The following is a 22,025-nucleotide window of genomic DNA, read 5'->3' on the forward strand; positions in this document are numbered from 1 at the left end:
GCAGAAAAACTAAGCAAGGCTAGAACTATATTGGAATTATCACTGTGAACTTTAAATTCATGTTCCTCATAAAAATAAGTATTGGATCTCACTTTGCCACTGAGGTGATTTAAGTAACCCCTCTTCTGGTATCATGCTATCTCCTCCAATCTCAGGCCAATCGAATTTGGCTTAAGCCTGGTCATGGTGGGGTCCATGAATTATGCATTCCTAATGCCAGAGTTTGGTTTCTAATATTATCTCTGTGAAAAGGAACTAGGGATAAGAGTCGTCCAATTTCATGTTCTGTGATAGAAAAATTAAGATGGGCCTGGGCCACCTTGCTGCTTGCAAGGAAGCAGGGGCCCTCAAAGATACCAGCGGTAATGCTAAAAAGGTTAATTTGAGCTCCCTTGGACCAAGCAAGGAGGACGTCAGCATCCAAGAGAAAATGACAACTGTATTTTGGAACACAGTGTGTATTTAAAAGAGATGTGAATCTAAGATGATACTAAAGCAGAAACGGGTGGCACAGTGTATGAAACTGTCACTGTACTGCCCATGGGAGCTTCCAGTATAGTGCTACAGCAGGGACTCTTAGTTCAAATTAAGACAGTCCTATTAGAAAGGCTATTTAGAAGGTGAGAGAGCACTGGGTAATGTGTTTGGCTTTTGCTACCCATCTTGTTAACATGGTGACCTAGAGTGTTCCTTATTGGTGAACTACCACAGTGATAATGCTTTTTTTTAAGCCAGTCTGAAAAAAATCACAGGGGCTCCGTCTGGGACAGAATGCTGTTCGAGTTCTCATGGGTTACAAAATTCATGGTCTGTAGCCAGCTGTATCTCACTTCAGGGGAGTTTGGAAACACTAGGGATAGCATGCTATCCGACTCAGCATCCCTCTTTGTTTGGAACCCACTAGGATGTATAAGCAAAAATGGGATTTGGCCTAAGACTCTTCCTAGATCAAGTGAGCACATTTAGAGTAGATATTATAGATATGGGAGTCTTTTGGATTAAAGGGATAAACATATCTATGTGTTAATACAGGATCATTTTGGGGTAGATACACCTGTGTTTTGTGCTAGAACCTAAGGATAATTTAAAATAGCCCTTATTGAATGAACCTTGGGGGAAGGTGGAATACGAACGCCTCTTGATTATTTTAGCACATTTTGAAAAATGTAGCAACTGGGACATTATTCTTCAGAAGAAGGGATGGAAGCAATTTTTTTTTAAAACATAGTTTAGTACAAGAAATCAAACTAATAGAGGCTTTTTATTCTGTTAGAATTATATTTTAGTAACAGAGTACCATGGAGGGGGGGAAAGAAGTAAAATTAAAAAGACACAAATAAATTCCTTTTATACACGGGGATAAGTTTAGAAAACCAAGTATGAATGTGGGGAAATGCTAAGTGATATCTATTACACACACAACAGAAAAAATACCAAGGTTAATAGCATTAAAATGAAGTTAATATATTTAGAAACAAGTGTACAAGTCATCGAGTCCTTATGGATAGACCAATGGAGAAAGGGACCAGCAGAACACAGGAATGTTTTGCATTCCTGCAAGCACAAAAAATTAGAAAAATTTTAAAAATCCCTGCAAGTACCAAAAACAACAAACCAGTTAGAAATGGATCTGCTCGGACCAGGGATTCAGCACAGTGAACTCAGCATTCCTGGTTGCCCTGGGAACAGCTCAATCTAATAAAATCTAATAAAAAATTGCAAATGTAATAAATAGTGTTAGCAGTGGCCTAGGTAGCTCCACTTGGGGAAGGATATAGTAAGGCATTTAGAAGGGATTTGTGCCACAGAAAAAGATCGACTTGATGAGAAGAGCAACTCGAGTTCCGTATAACAGGTTAACTTGAGAGAGCCTGGGAATGCCGCAGACCTGTTTCCCCCACTGACTTTATCTGTATAGCTGATAAATCAAGGGTCTGCATATCCCTGTTGCTTCACCTGCTCTACAGAGTCCACGCGGCTGCCTGGAAGAAACAATGAACTGGGAAGCAGCAGCTGCTCATTCTCCTGGTGACCCATGTCAATAGTCTGGGGTCAGAGCATCGTGACTCCTGCTGTTTAGACTCTTCCCAGGCCCATAGCATCGCTCAGGGGGAGGTTTTAGGGATCAGCACCATAGCTCTCTCTCTGCTTGACCGACTAATGATGCCTCGGCAGTCACAATTCAGTTATCTGTACTCATGGGAAACATAAACTCTGGAGATTTTCACTGATGTGATCTTTACAAATTACATGACTGTGTTAAATTATTACATATACCCTGAGACTATTTATGTCCATAAAAAATTATTTAAAATAACCTGGAGAATTTTGTACCCTAGCAGTAATTCTGAAAATTCCTAAAACCAAGTTTTAACTTTAGAAAATAAGCTGTAAAGATATGTACATAGTAAACAAACAAAAACAATAATGTATTCAACTCACCTTTCTAATATCTCATCAAAGATATGAAAACATATTTTCAAGAATGGTTCCAACCATGAATTTTCACCTCTGGCCCCATGCCACCCAGAGAGCAGGACTCAGAGGGGCTGGCCTTCTAAAGCAAGTTCCCACAGGCTGTTCTTGAGAGGAAACCTTCATGGTGCTGGCCTTACTGAGGCTGGATCAGCTGTCAATTCATTCTTTTGAAACATCCCGTTCTCCTGCCCTCCACCCTCCACCTTATCAAAGCAGATGGGCAGCTGAGAACTGGCTGGGGCACCTCGCCCCCAGCTGCATGTCCTTACTGATTCTTATTGACGTGCTGGTGCCAATGCCTGTTTCTCGCTCAATAACAAAAACAAAAGGAGGCACAACTGGTGCACAAAACTCAGATAGGGCACTACTTCCCGTCCATCACAGCGATGAGACCTAGAGTTATCTGCAAAGAGAGACATGAATAACAACAACCAACAAGGGCACTGACTCTCTGGGTTTCACCAAGAAAAACTTTAAAGCAACAGCTTTTAAATCAAAACACGTGTCTGGAGTTTGGGCAAAACTACTTAGAACATGGAATCCACGAGCTCTATACAAGACTAGGCCTTACAAGCTAACAAGTTCAAGAACCAGTACAATTTCAACAATAGGAGCAAGACCGATAACAGAGTTAAGAGCAAGTTCTGATTTGGAATCTAGGTTTGGACTAGGGTCGTTTCATGTAGTCCCTTTACAATATTATTACTGTTCATCAAAGCTATAGAGGTATGGGATTATCAACTATTACCTTGTTGATTTATTCTACAGGAAATATTGGAAAGATGATGCTATTGCTTTATGTTGTTCAACTCTGTAAAAGTATAAAGATACAAGTATTTCTATTAAAATTGCCTTTCTATCAAAAAAAAAAAAACCCTAATTTTCCTGATGACTTATGAATTCTTCATCATGGTTAGACACTGATCCTGGGACAGAAGTTTAGGAGCCACTAATTAGTTCAGAGCCCACATTTTGCAGATGGAGACAATAAGGCCCATCCAGAGAGTGGCAGTGCCAAGGCCACAATGTCCAGCTCCTGCCTAGGCCAGCACTTTCCTCCCTCTCACCAGAGCGACACCTTGCAACACAGAAAGGAGGCTCAGCACCTCCTCCACCTCCCACCTCACTACAAGCCCAAGTACATGTATTAGCTGCAGGAGGAGACACCAGGTGACAACAGAAGCATCTGCCTCTAGCTTTCCTCTTACTTTGCAGGTGACCACTCTAGCCCTCTGCAGAGCAAGAGTCATTTTTACACCAGAGTCTCCTAAAGCTTCTTGTTCTCTTTCCTGCTTTCTTTCTATTGATTCCACTTCACCATTTCAGTTCCTTTCATTCTGACACCAAGACAGTGGTAATCATAGGGTTGGGGTGTTTGTCACACGGTTTTACTCAAGTAAGGATTAAAACGCCAGCTGAGACCGGGGTTTCTCTAGCACCAAATTAATTTTTCTTTACCAGAATACCCAAAATTGGTGCTTTTATTAAACTTTCATGAAATGGAAATAAGTTTGCTCTAGTTCATTCGATTCTCCCTACAAATATATAATTTAAACTCTGGTAGTTATTAAAAGTGAATTACATGATCAAAGGGAAAGTCTAATAAATAAACTGAAGGGTTTCTGTTCTCCTAGGATTTCTTAAATTCCAAATGTGCTGTATTTTTGAAAGGTAAGCAGGTGTCTTTAAAAAAAAGGTTTCCCCTAAATTCAAATACCTTACAATTTAGGATTAAAACATATTCCCAAAAATGCAGTGAAAATCTGTTTTTATAACCTATCACTACCCCTCCCCCAACTAAAGCTATTCTAAAAACATTCAGCAAAGCTCTCATCAAAACATCCCTCTGAATAATCAACTATTTACCTACATATTATGTGCTAGAGAAAGCTTAGACACCCCAATCTCTCCTCACCCCTCTAAGAAACTTTAATAAAAATGTTTACATTTTTTAGAATTAAAATGTGAAAAACAACCACCACCAACAACAAAAAACAAAACACCTTGACTCCAGCCATGGGGAAAGCTCAAGCTTTCTAAGATAACAGGAATCATTATGACAAGAATATTCTAGCAGAGCATTCCGATGTCCACAGCAAGAATGAAAAGAACTCCAGAGTTTGTGTAACATCAGCAAAGCTAAATGTTACCACATTTGCAAAACACCACCAGGATCAGACAGGCATATTGGTCTTAAACATGAGATGCCAACTTCAGAATAAGCCAGTTTCACCAAAGAAAAGGCAAGTACACTAAAGCAGAAGCACTACATTCAGAGAGTGAGGGGATTTGAGAAAATCTGGAGCTTTCAAAATTCATTCTGTGGGTTCCTTCACTTGAAAAGGCTTCTACTCAGCATATGAAGAAATGTAAAAAGCTAGTTAACCTTAATGGTTATTCTTAACTGATGAAATTAACATTGGACTTTTCTGCTGGTTCACTTCAGGGATATTGCAAGAGAATGGGAAAATAGCAAACTAGCTTTTTCCATTTTTATTATGAATTCCAGCCTTGTGGAGTAGCAGAGCTGGAGTTGCATAATAGCACTGGAAAAGGTCTGAAGCGTCGAGAAGCTGGCATGAAGGCAAGGCTGCACACTTCTGTCATCCCACCAAGTGGAAACCTATGGTCACAGGCCATCTAGACCATATTTGGAGGAAAAAAGAGACTTTAAAAATAACTTGCAACGTCTTGAAGGAAAAATAATAATAAGTCCATAGGCAAGTCGTTCTCCTAATTGCAGAGCAGCAGTAAAATGAGCTGCCTGGCAACGAGTTTCCAAGAGTGCAACCACAGCTAATTCCATGAGACTGAAGTGTGAGGTGCGGTAGTGGTTTTTTCTTTAATTGCAGAGGCACAAAGAATGGAAACTGCCCTGAACACTCACAAGTAAAAGGCTCATTTCACTACAAATACAGCTGGAGTCAGTCGCCCATGCAAAGTACATGTATATTAAAGGAGTGAATTACATACCCATTCCGAGAGGTCACTGAGCTAGCAAAATCAAAAACAAAACAGTAAATGGATATTTTAGTGTGTGCAGGTCTTGCGGGAAGCTTTCAATTTATTTAAGGAATCTACTGATGCTTACTAAGAGAAAAAAAACCAATGAGATAAAGGGGGTGCATTTCCTACCTGGGAATTATTTTGTTATCTTAGCTGGAAGTTAACAGCGGAAATATATGCAAAGTTTGTTTTTCTTTTTTTTCCCCCCAATACAGTGCTGATGTCATCAAGAAACTATAAGCAAGCAATGTGCTGTATTCTAAGCTGGCTGCAGCACTTTTCCATAATTACATTTATATAAGAAAATTCACCTAAGAAAAATGGTCAGTACATCAGACAATTTGGGATTTTTCTTAGAAATACTGTAAATCATCAATCAAGAAATCAATCAATCATATTTTTCTTACACCAAAGAAGGTGCTTTCTTACCATGAAGTAAGGTCTTCCAGACGGCACATTTTAACTAAAAATCATGTCACCAAAAGGCCAGTCCAAAAATGAAATATGAGTTATTTGTACATATCTTCATAAATATTAGCAAGGAAACTTTAAAATCCATTACATCAGCATAAAATCCTAAAATCGTATCATAACGTGAGAAAGAAAGAAGGGGGAAGGAAAGGGGAAGAGGAAAGTCACATGTTTGATGACAATTTGGTCGGAGAAAGAAACACATTGAAATCTTAGTTTGGAGACCTCTCATTTGCAATAATATTTAATTTCTCAAAATAATGCCTGGCTCTTTGAGGAAAGAAATCCTGTCAAATATACAGGATATGTCCCATATTCTTCCATAAGACAATTTACAGGAGAATCATGACTCGAAAAAAACCCAAAAAACCCTAAAATTGCATAGTTAATACTTAGTGCTTTAGGGTTGCCATCTTGGATGTACTTTGGAAAATGCTCTTTGTCCACAGCAAAGCAGAAAGAGAATAAACACACTTGTTCTCTAAATTCTACCTAAATATATGGGAGCTACAGTCTCGAGAATAATGGCCAAGGTAAACAGGCCAACATTTCCCCAGACCTAATCTGTGATGGGCTACAGCCCGTGAGAGAAGTGAGGCGGTGACACTATTCCCCTTTAACTTGGTGCACCACAACCATGACAGACTGGAGAAAGGACGTTTGCGTCTAAGCGATGTTGTCATTTGGAGATGCTGACACCAAAGCCCAGAGGTGGTGGTGGCGGTGGCAACCTTAGGACCAAATCTGACTAAACCAGTCTGTCACCAAAACAGGCTGCCTCCCACGAGTAAATCTGGAAGGTGAACTCTTAACACCAGGCAGATTTTAAAGAGTAGGTTTCAACAGGCGTTTGCATGTAAGAGCAATTTTACCAAATAGAGTTGTTATTTTGTGAATATAAAAATACTATTTCTGCAGCAGGTGTGGGTGACCAGCCAGCCATTAAAAAAAGGAAAAGATAGCATCCCAAAGTAGAATGCTGTTTTTTCCTCCCCTTTCCAAAGAAAAAGTAAGGTCAAGACAAGTGAGTTAAGAATTTAATGATGTGATGCCCTGCTCTTGCCATTTAGGCGCTAGGCGGGGGACTATCCCCACGGTCAACAGCCTGAGAGGCACTGGCTCTGGGGTGGGGTGGTCCCGAGTGAGGGCACCAAGCATGTTCTTTGTCAGCTTGAGGTAGTGGCTTTTTACTAAGCAGCACAAAGGAACTGTCAATGCTGAGTGTGGCTGTCCTGGCCCGTCCTGGCTGCCCTGGCTGTAAGGCCTCGACGCACACATGGGCAAGCCCTAGGACATCACAGTGTGAGCATAAGTGACTTTGTACTTTTTCTGCAGACGAGATCTCATGAACTATTCTGAAGTATAATCAATGCCTACTCTTAGACTTGACTCATTAAATGATTTATTTCTCTCTTTTAAAAAATCTAATATGTTAAAAAAATGTAAATGGGGCTGAGGTTTATTTAGAGTTATATACACAGTTCCTCCATCAGTTTTGTTCTCTCCCCGTACATATACCCAAATAAATTCTCATTCTGAGTTTCTTCTGACAGTTATAAAGGGGAGACAAAAACCTCAGAATGAGAGGCTACAGTGGAATGATGGTGGTACTCTATCATCCCGGTTCTCCGCTAAGATATAGAAACATTGGTGGGAATGCAGGGACCCAGGAAGAAAGAGGCAGGATTCTATTAGCCTCTTCATTCTAGATGAGTTCACACAAAATCTCCAACTCTGGCTGTAGCCAGAGTGCAGACTTTAAACAAGGGGCTTCTAATTCCCTCATCAGCATCTACTTTGATTTGTTTTATCACCTAGCAGTGTCAGGGTAGATGCATCTTTAGCAGATCCTTTTTTTAATGATGTTGCCACCTGTCATCAAATATTCTGTGACTTTATAATATGAATAAATGTCCTGAACTTGGCTGCAAGGTCTGTCTCTCATAACATGTACTATAAGGACCTTTACACGAATACAGCATAATGTATGTTTATGTTTCACTAGTCACATGATGCCAGGAAATGACCCCTAGCAGTCACGGGCATGTCATCCTCAGGCAGCAGTAACATGTGACAAATGTGCCACACCACACACGTGCATTTCTCTAGCAACTGTGCTGTGTGTAATATTCCCCACCATAAAGACAAGGGCAAACCAAGGGAGCCCGAAGCTCCTTTTTAGAGATAATGGGACTGTCACCTAAGTATTGTAATACAGAAAAACAAACTTCTCAGTGAGGACATCTGTGATAAAAGTTCTTACAGAAACAATATATTTCCAGGTCACATTTCTCAATCCAAGTGAGAAGGCTGTGGATTAGCACACCAGAAAGTTTAGCATCTGAAGTTAAGCATGATCGTATGTGTTCTAGATATGGATAAAGTATAACAGCAACCTCGCAACCATAACATGAGTTCACTTTATATTTATATTTCATCTCTTTTTTTTAGTTGTAAAGGTCTGACATTGATGAAGTAAACTTTTAGAGAAAACCTTATCAGAAAGGGTACAGTTGGTAATTGTGTTAATCAAGGCCTCCCATTGCCATAAGCATTATGCCAATTCATGTCAAAACCCATTTGGAGATAGTAGCCCTACATTTAACGTGCCTCCTGGCCTTGTAGCATGGGACTCTCCTTCCTTTGAGGCAGTTTGAAAACTCGCAAAGGACCTGTGTGACAAGAAGATGTGGACCAAAGATGACGAGAGGAACCAATACGTATTTCCATTCTCACGGGCAGCTGGAGGCACTGATCTCATTTAATTTTCACCCAGTCCTATGAGGTAGCCTTCATTTTGAAGATGTGGAAATTAAGGCACAGAAAGGAGAAATAATTTGCCCCAGAGGTCACCTGGTCCAGCATAGGCTGGAATGAAAACCTATCTGCCTGACCCTCAAGACTGAGCTTTTCTCACTACAAATGTTGCTTGTTCTGTTATAACTTTACAGTCATCTGTATAGATGATGGGATTGAAGGCTTAGAGGGAGACGGTGACATCTCTTTTGGCCTCACGTCCTGCTGAAAGTTGCTGGACATTCCATATGCTACAGGTCTAGTCAATTGAAAATGTGAAAATAATATTTGTATGTGGCAATTTTACTTCAAAATTGGCCACAGTGCCAAGCATCCATCCCTCGGTAATTTTCCCCAGAATAAAAGTAGGATACGATTAGATCAGAGGTGAAATGATCCAAGGATGAGCTTAGCTAGGGCAGACTCTGAGAGGCACCAAACGTTCTCTGCTCCCGGGTCCTCCTCCTCATTTATTCTCCTTCTCAGCAGAAAGCTGGCTCCCCCGTGCTGCGGGCTGTAGCTGAGAACATTTCAGTAATCAAAAAACCTCTCTGCTGTTAAATTTGGCTGGGCACCTTTGTTTTCTTTGTTAGTAATAGAAATTACTGTAGAATTGTAAATCCTTGCAAAAGACTTCCGTACACTCATCATGTGAATGAACAAACAACTGAAGTCATTTTTTAAAACGTCCAGTTGCTACACAGCAGTGAACAAACACCACACAAGGAACCAATGTATAACTAAAAGGAGACATTACACTCTTCAAAGCATCCTGGTTTGGTGGCAGTCATGATCATTAGTGAAAGTAATATCTATTTAAAAGCAGAAAACAGCTATTTCCAAACAGAATGGAATGGCATGCAAAAGAGGCATCATCCCACTCAAACATCCCCAGGCTCTCTAGAGAATCATTATGGTCTGTCATGTTAACTCTCTTCCTTTTTTATTTTTCCCCCTTTTCTTTTCCTTCCCTGCTGAATATTATCTTTTAAAAATCAAATTAAGTACTAAATAGTCAATGTGCATGGTAATCGCTTCAGAAAAGCAAAACCATCAGACTCAAGAGATTTATGTAAAAATAGTATTTCTCATACTAAAGGCTGAGAGCCCAGATGGAATTGTGAGAGGGTTACAAGAGGGATCTAGTGCCTGAAACTGCTGCCCAAGTATCTGTTCTGTAAAGCCACCAATGAATAATATAATAATACGATTTGCAAAGAATATCGTCTGTGCTCCATTTCCCTTCTCAAGTCCCTTCCCTCTATCTCTGAGATCTGTAGTGAATGATAATAATAATAGTAATAAATATGTCAAAATGGGAAATAAATATTAGATCTCTCTTATCTTCGGTAAAATAGCACAAAAAGGCAATATGACATGTGAAATTTCCCAGTCTGACCCAACATGGTGATTTTTGTTATCCAATGGATATTAATAAAAATGTCATGGATCGTTTATTTTGGACTTCAGTTTTCAACAAGAGTAAATTCTTTCAATAAGATTTAATGTATTTGTTTCTAAATATTGTAAATTATAGATGGCTCCCGAAATATATACCTATATTGAATAAACTTCTGGTATAACATGCCTGGTAATTATGGTAGGTCTTATTCATATGTTCTAAAACTAAGGGTTCAATTTTATTAAGGTGGTCTTCACATTCTATTTGGAAAATGAATTATTACTTATTCTTCTTTAAGACAAACCAAGTTAAGACTCTTATGTTCTTGGCAACAAAGCAGAACCCAGAACTTTTGAATCTACTTTCTCATCTCTAGGACATCCTGAACCATTCAAGCTAAATGATAAAGAAAAAGAAGTCCTATGAAATACACTTTTTGAACAAAACAAGATAAAAAATACCCAATAAATAATTCTCCAATTAACATGGTATCCATCTTCCAAATTTCTATCTGGAGCCATAAATAGGCTAGGTCTAGTGGATTTTGCTCGACACTGAAAGTGGTGATATTTAAAACCAACCAGGTCTTCCTCATCAGAGATTTCTGTATATGATGAGACTTGGAGAAAGAGTGATCTCCAAAATTGTTTCACTAAATTGGAAATCTCTGAAAATGTGTGGAAAACATAGGATGCTGAGGTCAGTGCAGGGAAGGCGAAAGTGAACCCAGATTGAGGGGAATGCTAATGAACAAAAATCTCATCTGTGTTAATGCTCTAGGGAACAAAGCAAAGCTAGTCCCAGGCATCTGACTAAAGCATGGTATCATATTCTCGCTCTTTTGCCCTGGATAGAGTGCCGTGGCATCAGCCTAGCTCACAGCAACCTCAAACTCCTGGGCTTAAGCGATCCTTCTGCCTCAGCCTCCAGAGTAGCTGGGACTATAGGCATGTGCCACCATACCCAGCTAATTTCTTCCTATATATATATTTTAGTTGTCCAGATAATTTCCTTCTATTTTTAGTAGAGTTGGGGTCTTGCTCTTGCTCAGGCTGGTCTCAAACTCCTCATCTCGAGTGATCCTCCTGCCTCAGCCTCCCACAGTGCTAGGATTGCAGGTGTGAGCCACCGTGCCCGGCCAATATCATATTATTGTAACCCAAAGGAGTGAAGCAGCACAAATATTTGGTGTTAAGGATCCTAGAGATCTAATTAAACATCCTAATTTTATAGGTGAGAACACTGTGGCCCCAAGAGATTAGAGGACATGCCTGAGATCACATTGAGAGTTGGAAGATGACCAACATGTAAACACTGATTCCCTTGATTCCATTGTCATTGTCTCTTGTACCACAAATGAGACACTTCTGTATTATGTATGAGTTCATTCGAGTCAAGTAAGAATAAACTGTGTGACTGGGTACCTGCCAACAGTTCCTACCCACAGGCAGTGTACTCTCCAGTATAGCAGAATGAAAATCAGCTGTTCCTGCAGCCACTGTTGCAATTACAACACAGAGTGATAAGAACTAGGACAGAAAAAGTACTTACTGTTGCCCAAACAACAGACTTGTGGGATTGGTAGAGGCTTCTGTACTGATCTAATATCTAAACTGGTTCCTTGAAGGATAAGTAGGGATTATATTAATATAAGGGAAGAAACAGAGGAGGAGGAAATCTGTTCCATGTGGAGGAAACAGCTGATATGCAGTACAGAGGCAAAAGGGACTCAAACTGAGGCATGTTTAAGGCAGGGAGAGGAATTCGGTGTGGCTGGGACACGGAGTGCTCGGTGGGATGTGATGAGAAATGGGGTGGGAAAGGTGAGCAGGGCTCACCAAATCCTTAAGGGCTTTATGTTCTGTTTTAAAACTTGGAATTTATCTCAAGGTGATGGGAAGACAAAGGATTTAGAAACAGGGCAGTGTAATAATTGGATCTGCATTTTGGAAAGAACATTATGACTGCTGAGTACAAAATGGGAGGAAGGGGTAAGGACAGAAGGAATCAAAGCAGTAAGCAGGCAGCTGCGGCAACCAGAAGGTGGAGCGTAGTCAGCTCATGGAGTGTGGGGGAGCGGGGAGGGTGGGGAGAAGTAGTCGATTTTGAGATATTCAGGCAGGAGAATTAAAGTATTTGATAATAAATGGATATAAATGAAAGTGAGCCACTAGGGAAAGGAAGAGTCAGAAATTATTCTGAAGTATGTGGCCAAAGTCTTGCCCCAAAGACATTCTGGCATGGGAGATCTGGAGCATTTTTTTAGTTGAACACATAAGGACCAGTTTATTGACAATAGAAACTCAAGACAATCCTATGTTTGTTCATCATCAGTGAAACCATCAAGTTCTGAGCACATGTCAAAGGCTCTGAATTCTACAGGAAATCGTCTTCAAACTGTTGTAACCAGGTTATGCTCCATGAGGGCAGTCATAAACCCCCAGTGAGATTTTCCCAAGAAAAAAGAAACTGCCCAACAGGCATCCTCGATTTCAAGTCCCTCTTAGTCTCTCCACATACCCTGGTGAATTCTGGGGTAGGAGAGGGGAGTAGGTGCAGTGTTCTAAGCCCTTGCCCAGCCAGCATTAGTGGTGGTCTCTTCTGTTTTCTGGTGAAAGCTGATTAATCCAAAGGAAGCAGGATGAGGGTTGCTGAATAAGAAGCACCTACACTCGGGGAGAAAGATTTCCTATCTCCATATGGGTCATCTCAAGGGTCCTACAATTTTCCAGTTCAAAACTGGAGGGATGAAATGTAGAACGTACTTTCGGGCTGTGGTGTGTCCCAATCCCAACCTAGGATGTAATTCAGGTACTCACCCCTTCGCCTCCATTTTCACCTGTGTTGGCAAGCATTTCCTGCAGGGCTCTGACAGAGAGGGACTGCTCCAGCACAAAATTGCAGACGCAGAGATCTGGAGGAATATACTGTGGAAATAAAACCAGAATGAGGATACCTACTCATGTCAGTCAGGGCTCAGTCACGCAATGACATCTCAAGGGCAAAGAGCACGTGAATCAAAATGACAGTTGGATGAACAGGAATGCAGAAAGGTGGCTTTCGCTTATTCAAGTTAAGAGGGGTTTTAAGCTGCATTCTAAAGGATGAGAAGAAGAAAAGCCCCAAATCTCAAGGGAACAGTGACCAAGATGTTGGGACCAGTTTGAGGGAGGGCTGCGGGTGCATGTGAGAGAACACCCACATGGCCCTGCTGAAGAAGGGGCAGGCAGGGACGGCTGACCTACACTCACGTCTGGGGGCACCAAAGGAAGAAAATCACTGGGATCGCACACCCAATAATCTGTAAGAGGGCAGTGGATAGACTAGACTGTGGCTCTGGACAACAGTGACCAAAACAGAGAATCATTTATTTGTTGAGAAAACCAGGATCTCACAGTACAAAAACAGGCAATAGAGGGGGTTAAGAGCTATATAAATATAACTTGAGCAAAGAAATGTCCAGAACTTTAATAATTGATGACTCCTCTAACAATCATTCTAACTTATTAGAATCAGCTAACAGGGATCAGTTAACATTATGATAATCCCTGCCTGTTTGGGAACGTTTCTCAACAACAGATAACAACAGCCTTCTCTGCATACTCACTAGTAATAGCTAATACTCAATGAGTACTTTTTCTATGCCAGGCAATGTTCTAAGTGCTTTGCATATATTAATTCATCTAACCCTCACAACTACTCTATAAGATAGAGACTATTAATATTCCAGTTTATAATCAAGGGAACCAAGGCACAGAGAAGTTAGGTCACCTGTCCAAGTGTTACATTTGGCTGAGTCAGATTCAAATCCAGGCAATCTGTCTCCAAAGTCTATATGCTTAATCCCACACTGTTCCTGTGATTAATAAAATATTAAAGATTTTTTCACGACTAGAACACCTTAGATCAGCAAATATTCAAGTATTACATTTATGTAAAATACAGTGCTTAATATTGAAAAAGATACAAAGAAACATAAAACAAAATCATTGCTCATCAGGAGCTTACAGTCCAGTTTCATGACCCACCATTTTCCTTGGGAATAGAGTTGTGATGACCTTGCATACCAACCCCTTGTTTACTACATGATACTGGCAGGACGCCAACACCATAAGAATAACAGGAATGAGGAATGAGGGCCAGAAGTCACCAACAGCCATACCTAACACTTCAAGACAGGTAAAGCTGTTTCCATGGAGCTCCAATTTAAAAGCCAAAGCAAGCCTGCTACTAAGGCTCAGATAACCTCTCTGATGTCAGCATTTCCACTTTTAAAATAAAGATAATGGAATTGGTTGTCTTTAAGTTCCTTTTCATTTCCAAGTGCTTGTTTATTCGTCATCCTCTCCCAACCTCAATGTTCTCAAAAATAAGATGATGGACCTGCTGGATCTGCCCACAGTTTTCCTTTATTAACATTCTAAGACCCCCTAAGCCAGAAAAGGGCAATCTTGTCCCAAAGGCTATTGCCTATGGGTGACTCACACTTACAAGCACCTGTCTACTATGTACTTTTCTACTTAAATACTCTCCTAGTCAAGGTCCCTATGGTCAGGAACCCTAAAAATCTCATCTTCTTAGAATTCTGGCATTACAGAAATTTGCCCAGTTCTTTTTATTAAAATAATTAACCAAGAAGAGACTGTAACACAAGGAGGATTATAGCCTTTATTTTATAACTTTTTTCACTGTTGTTTTCAAAGTCTGTTCCCAAAGCAGGTAATTAACTCATTTGTATGGGACCTGAACAAGCAGGCAGCTGGTGATGAAGGGCAGAACTTCATGTCCAGGAAGTGTTTTTAAAGCACATTTAGCGTCATTACAAGTAGCATTCAATTATATGATAAAGCATTTCCCTAAAGACCTTGTGCTATAAACATGCATTATCTAACCTTAGTCTCCCAGAATATGATGCCGCCTCAGGAGATTTTACAGATTTTTCCTGCCACTCTTAGCCTACCTGGATTTCATGTCCCCAGAGTAGGAAGCATAAAAGCCAGGGTTCAATTGTTTCCTCCTCCTCTACTTCACTAGAGCATGTGATTTGAAGATTTTCCATTCAGGAATATCTGCAGTTTCAGTTGGCACATCAAAGGCTGTTTTCTGATGAACTTATTTGCCAAACATTCATGCCTACTTTTACAATTAACCTGTTTCTTCCATTCTTATTAAGACAGAACCCTCCGTAGCTCCAAGTGCTAGACATCCTGCCCTTAGCTGAGATCGTGGGATTCTCAGCCAGCTTTCTTTCCTTCTTGTGTCTGGTTTTCTTGGAAAGGAGATGGGAGCTTTCCTATCTCTGCCATCATCCATGCTGATGGAGGACCACCAAGAGATAACCCGGACACTAGGCACGCTGTTATTAGATCTGTCCCTTCCCTCCAGATATTGAAAGTCTCCAGGTGGTCATGACTTTATTACTAGTGGGAATGGGTACGTTTTAGCAGGGAGATGGTGTGCATGGGGAAGAAGCACCTCAAATTTGAGCACCATCCCTGCCACTGGTTTACATAGTTTCCTTACTTTGTAGTTTCTCTCCCTCTAAAGTGCAGTCCCTGCCTGGACTTTCTGCACTTGGGAATAAGATCGCGCCACTCCAACAGCACACAGAGCAATGCGTGGGCAGTAGTAAGGAAGGGAACAGGGCAACAGGAATATCTGGAGAAAAACAAAATGCAACTAGCAACTTGTGATATGAATGGAGCTCAGAGCACAGAGCCATCTGACCTGCTATGCCAGCTGCCATCCTTAATTAAACTCTGAGCTGGCGTGAGCTCACACCTCCACACTCCTGAAGAATGAGCAAAGGCCACTGGTCCATTAAAGCTAATTTGTTTGCAGCCGTGAAAGTCCCTCAGGAGGCCGGCTCATTGTCTCTGTGCTCTGGAGCCTGTGCCTCAGTCACTCTGCCTGGCAGGCGTGGGGCGAGTGTTTGATGATTCTCAGCACGGAGAGAAGGGCTCTGTTGACATCTGTTCTGAAATAGCTTCTCATCACTCTCCCCAGCCCTGTCCTGAGCCTAGAGAAACACTACATTTCCAAGTGTCCTACAGAAAACCTTGAGATGCCAGGTTCTGGGTAAGCCAGGAACTAATATTCATTTAACCTCACCATGTGGAAAACAGCTGGAGGGAAAGCCTGTCTGTCCTCTGTGCTTCATAAATCTACGTAATGGCATATTCTTTTTTTTTGGTGTGGGGGGGGGGCTTGCTGAATTCAGGATAGTAGGAATCTGCTACCCTTTTACTGTAGTCATTTAACATTTCTCTAACTGGTACCCTGCAACAGGCACAGACTCTGTGTCTCCTAAGACTATGCAGGAGTATACTGCTAGCAGTCGCTACAGTTGTACACAAATTGCATTCAGCACTCGCCTGCCTGGCTGAGCTCCTTCCTCAGGACTTCTGCTTATTACTCAAGAAGTCTTTCTTCTCCCCGTGTCACGGGCCCCTTTCACTGCTGTTAATCCATCCAGTTTGTACATAACCATGCCTCAGTGACACATCTTGTGAGTGCATTGATAGCTCTGAAGGCAGTATAGGGTATATCAGTGAAGAGTGAACACCCTGGTGTAGAACTGCCTGAGGTCAGCTCTCTGTTCAATTACTCACTAGCTGAATGACGTTAGGCAGGTAACTCTGTGCCTCAGTTTTCTTATCTGTACAACAGAGATATAATAGTTCCTACTTTTCAGAATAGACTGAGCTTTTTGGTTAAAAGGCTTAAAATAATGTCTTTATGTAGTAAATAATAAATGTCAGAAAATATCCAACAAAGATCAGTGAAATCAAAACACCAACAACTCAAATGTTCACTTATATATCTAATATTTTTGAAATTCCTATTTTGTGTAAGTATAAGTCAAAATCCCTGTCCTCCAGGATTGTGTGATCTAGTGGAATATTGGGGAAGTAAATGAATAATTTCCAAAGAGCAAGACAAAAGGCCTAGAGGGGAGTAAGAAAGCATGTGAGTAAGCACATAGAGTTGAAGGTGGCTGGAGTGGAGTACAGTGGAGAGGAGATGGAGAAGTAGAGAGTGAGGGAGGTAGAGAGTAGAGAGACTGGGAGAGGGAGGGAGAAGAAGAGGGAGATGGGGGAGAGGGAGGAAGACAGGGAGGAAAGGGAGAAAGGGAGAGGGAGACAGAGGGAAGAGGGAGAGGGAGAAAGAGAAGGAGAGGGAGGGAAGGAGCAAAATGGAGGGAGGGAGAGAGAGATTGTGTGTGAGAAACAGAGGGGAGGGGAGCAAGCATGAGGAGGTGAGAAATGAGCCTGAAGAAGAAGCAGGGATTAGACTGAGAAGAGTCTTGAGTCCTCTTATCAAGGAACAGTCTGGACTTTATTTTCAGAGCAATAGGGTATGATTAAAAATAGCTATGTAGGAAGTGATATAATCAAATTAGCATTTTGAAAGATCATTGCAGGTCCAGTATAAAGAAGGCTAAATTGATTTTGATAAAAGTGCCAAGAATATACATTGGGGAAAGGACAGTCTCTTCAATGAATGTTCTGGGAAAACTGAATATCCATATGCAGAAGAATGAAACTAGACCCCTATCTCTCACCATATGCAAAAATCAACTCAAAATGGATTAAAGACTTAAATGTAAGATCCAAAATTATAAAAAAACTAGAAGAAAACATTCAAGAAACACTTTAGGACTTTGGTCTGGACAAAGATTTTATGGAAAAGACCTAAAAAGCACAGACAACAAAAGCAAAAATAGACAAATGTGATTATATCAAACTAAAAATATCCTGCACAGCAAAGGAAACAATAAACAAAGAGACAATCTGCAGAATGGGAGAAAATATTTGCAAACTATTCATCCAACAAGGGATTCATATTCAGAACAAAGAACTCAAACAACTCAACAGCAAAAAAATAAATAATCTGATTAAAAAGTAGGCAAATGATCTGAATAAACATTTCTCAAAAGAAGACATACAAATGGAAAAAAGTATGTGAAAAAATGCTGAACATCACTAATCATCAGGGAAAGGCAAATCAAAACCACAATGTGATATCATCTCATCCCAGTTAGGATGGCTATTATCAAAATAAAAAAAAAGTAACAAATGCTGGCAAGCATGCAGAGAAAAGGGAACTCATACACTGTTGGCGGGAATGTAAATTAGTACAGCCATTATGGAAAACAGTATAGAAGTTCCTCAAGAAACTAAAAATAGAACTTAACATATGATTCATCAATCCCACTATTAAGTATTTACCCAAAAGAAATCAGCATGTATATATATATGCATATATATATATATATATACTTTAAAAAATGGAATCAATATGTTGAAGAGATAGCTACACTCTCATGTTTACTACACCATTATTCATAATAGCCAAGATATGGAATCAACCTAAGTGCCCATCAACAGATGAATGGATAAAGGAAATGTGGCATATATAAATAATGGAATACTATTCAGCCTTAAAAAGAATGAATAACTGGCACTTGTGGCAACATGGCTGAGCCTGGAGGACATTATGTTAAATAAAATAAGCCAGGCACAGAAAGATAAATACTGCATGTTCTCACTTATATGTGGAACCTAAAGAAGTTGATTTCATAGAAGTAGAGAGTAGGATAGTCGTTACCAGAGGCTGGGAAGGGTGGGGTAGTGGGAGTTATAGGGAGAGGTTGGTTAACAGACACAAAATTATAGCCATATAGGAGAAATAAGTTTTACTGTTCTATAGCACTGTAGGGTGACTACAATTAACAATATTTCATTGTGTATTTTCAAATAGCAATGAGAATTTTGAATGTTCCAACACAAAGAAATGATAAGTGTTTGAGGTGACAGAGATGCTAATTACTCTGATCTGATCATTACACATTGTATACATGTATTAAAATATCACACTGTGCCCCACAAATACGTACAATTATCATGTGTCGATTAAAAAAAGAGATAAGGAGGGCTAGACAAGCAGAAAGACAAGTTAGGAGGTTGTTGCTGTAGACTGGGTAGGAAGTAACAATGGCCTGAATTAAAGGACTGGCAGTGGGGATGGAGGTAAGGGAATGGATTTTAAAAATATCGAAAAGTTAAGAGACATAAGGTCTGGTGATTAGTTGGATGTAGGAGACAGAGAAGGAGTGGAAGATGACCAGATTTCCACTGGATGGGACAGAGTACAAAAGGGATAGACTCAGTAAGAACGAGCCATGGTGAGTAGCAGAAGGACCATGCAGACATCAATGATACTTGGCAAATCGCCCACTGGACCCTCTCATATGGGCCAATAGAAGGCGATGAGATGGTGGAGAACTTTCTGTGATGATGTATGGGTATCCCTGCATATGTCAGCAGAGGTAGGCTCATCTGAGAGGAGAGGAAGAACCTGGGTGACTTATGTGTATTCTCCACAGAAGAAGTCCTAGAGGCTGGGCAACCAGGGTCAGCTGGGCAACCTCACTTCCTCTTCCTATATCCATCACACAGCCATTCAGTACTTAGAGAACCTGACAATATGCAGTCAGTGCTACTCCAGCTGCTGTGGGTACAAAGACACAAAATAAGACATGGTTTCTATCCTTCAAGGAATTTTTAACCTATTTGAAGAGATGTATCTACTGTACATGAGACTTCATAAAACAATAAAGAAAAGTATATTCAATGCCGAATCAAGAGGTTTGTCAAAATAATAAAAGCCATGTATGACAAACTCACAGCCAACATCATACTGAATGGGGAAAAGTTGAAAGCATTCCTCTTAAGAACTGGAACAAGACACGGTTGCCCACTGTAACCACTTCTATTCAACATAGTGCTGCAAGTCCTAGCCAGAGCAATCAGACAAGAGAAAAAAAATAAAGCGCATCCAAATTGGAAAAGAGGAGGTCAAACTATCTGTTTGCTGATGATATGATCTTATGTCTAGAAGATCTTAAAGACTCCTCCAAAAGACTCCTAGAATTAATAAATAAATTCAGTGAAGTCTTGGGTTACAAAATTAATGTACACAAATCAGTAACATTTCTATATACTTATAATAGTCAAGCTGAGAGTCAAATCATGAACTCAATACCATTCACAATAGCTGCAAAGAAAATAAAATACCTAGGAATATACTTAACCAATGAGGTGAAAGTTCTCTACAAGGGGAGCTACACAACACTGATGAAAGAAATCACGGATGACACAAACAAATAGAAAAACATTACAGGCTCATAGGATTGTAAGAATCAATATTGTTAATCATCAGGAAAATGCAAATTAAAACCACAGTGAGATACCACCTTACCCCTCTCAGAATGGCCATTATTAAAAAGTCAAAAATCAATAGATGTTGGCTTGGATGCAATGAAAAGGGAATGCTTATACACTGTCAGTGGGAATGTAAACTAGTATAATCTCTATAGAAAACAGTTTGGAGAATTCTCAAAGAACTAAAAGTAGACCTACCATTTAATCCAGCAATATCACCACTGGATATCCACCCAAAGGAAAAGAAGTCATTATATCAAAAAGATACCTGCACCCAAATGTTTATTGCAGCACAATTCACAATTGCAAAGATATGGAATCAACCTATGTGCCCATCAACTGATGAGAAGATAGCAGTATATACATATATATATATATATATATACACACACATACACACACACCATGGAGTACTACTCAGTCATAAAAAAGAATGAAATAATGTCATTTCCAGCAACTTAGATGGAAATGGAGACCATTATGCTAAGTGAAGTATTCTCAGGAATGGAAAAACAAATCCCACATGTTCTCACTTATAAGTGGGAGCTAAATGGTGGGTATATATGGTCATAAAGTGGCATAATGGGCATTGGAAATTAAGAAGGGGGAGGGTGGAAGAGGAGTGAGGAATAAAAATTTTCCTATTGGGTACAAGCTACACTATTCTGGTGTCAGATACACGGAAAGCCCTGACTTCAGCCTTATACAATTTATCCATGCAACAAAAAAACACTTGTACCATACATACATACATGCACATATAGAGAGGTTTGGTATATAAAGTCCTGCAAGAATCCTCCCAGGGATGTTGTTCATTAGAAAAGCTTGGATTGAAAGCATGAAGAGGATTTATTCTTACTTGGGCAAGAAGGAGTTTCTGCACATAGTTAAGAACTCAAATTTTTGTTTAATGAATAATCAAGATCGAAGAGTTATTCTTTCCAATTTCTATGTTGTATGTGTGTTTTCTTCCCTTCTGCTTAAAATTCCATTAATTGAAGCAGCATTTTAAGTCATGGGCTTTACAGAAGCTCTGTCCTTGCTTCCTTTTGTTTTGTCACCCAACTCCTCAAAGAAAAAGGTCAAGGACATGATGGTCTCATGAATGGGGAAGCGGAGTGAGCAAAGGAAGGAGAAAGTAGTGGATAACTTCTTATTGATCTTTCTGTCTATACTCCCACCCCATTCCCAGAACTGAGCGGTTAGATGAATGCTATCAGTGTGGTATTTTACTCTTATATGCTGACAGGTCTACCTGGACTCAGCCCGACTGCCATGTGGGTATGCCTGCAAGGTGAAGTAATTCCTCAGGCCAAGCACCTGGAACAAAAGAGGGACCTGTGAGAACAGAGGCCAGAATTAAGGAAGCACAGCTGGGCTGAAAAGAAGTGATTGTCACATTCTTGGATCCAGTTATGGAGAGTCAAGATAGACATTGGGGTGTTCTCGGGCAATATATGTTACAGAAGCATCCAACTGGAGATAGGTCTGAAGGTAGGAAGCACAGCACCTGGGCAGGTCATGCTCTCCTCTGGGATTCCATGCAAACAGGGACAGCAGCAGTGAGCATGTTAGTCGTGTAAGAATCAGCACATTTAAGCCAGAATGTTAGAATATCTTGGACCTCCCATCTTCATTTTTTCTTG

General features: G+C 40.3%; 1 protein-coding gene across 1 annotated transcript in view; it reads right to left on the bottom strand.

Annotated features, from left to right (window-relative positions):
• RYR3 (ryanodine receptor 3) overlaps positions 1–22,025 on the bottom strand; it is a 338,847-nt gene that overhangs the window by 293,123 nt on the left and 23,699 nt on the right. The window contains exon 3 of the mRNA XM_045543649.1: positions 12,973–13,080. Within this exon, the coding sequence (XP_045399605.1) occupies positions 12,973–13,080 (108 nt within the window). The remainder of the gene's footprint in view (positions 1–12,972; positions 13,081–22,025) is intronic.

Source organism: Lemur catta, chromosome 1, assembly GCF_020740605.2.
Source record: "Lemur catta isolate mLemCat1 chromosome 1, mLemCat1.pri, whole genome shotgun sequence".
NCBI lineage: Eukaryota > Metazoa > Chordata > Mammalia > Primates > Lemuridae > Lemur > Lemur catta.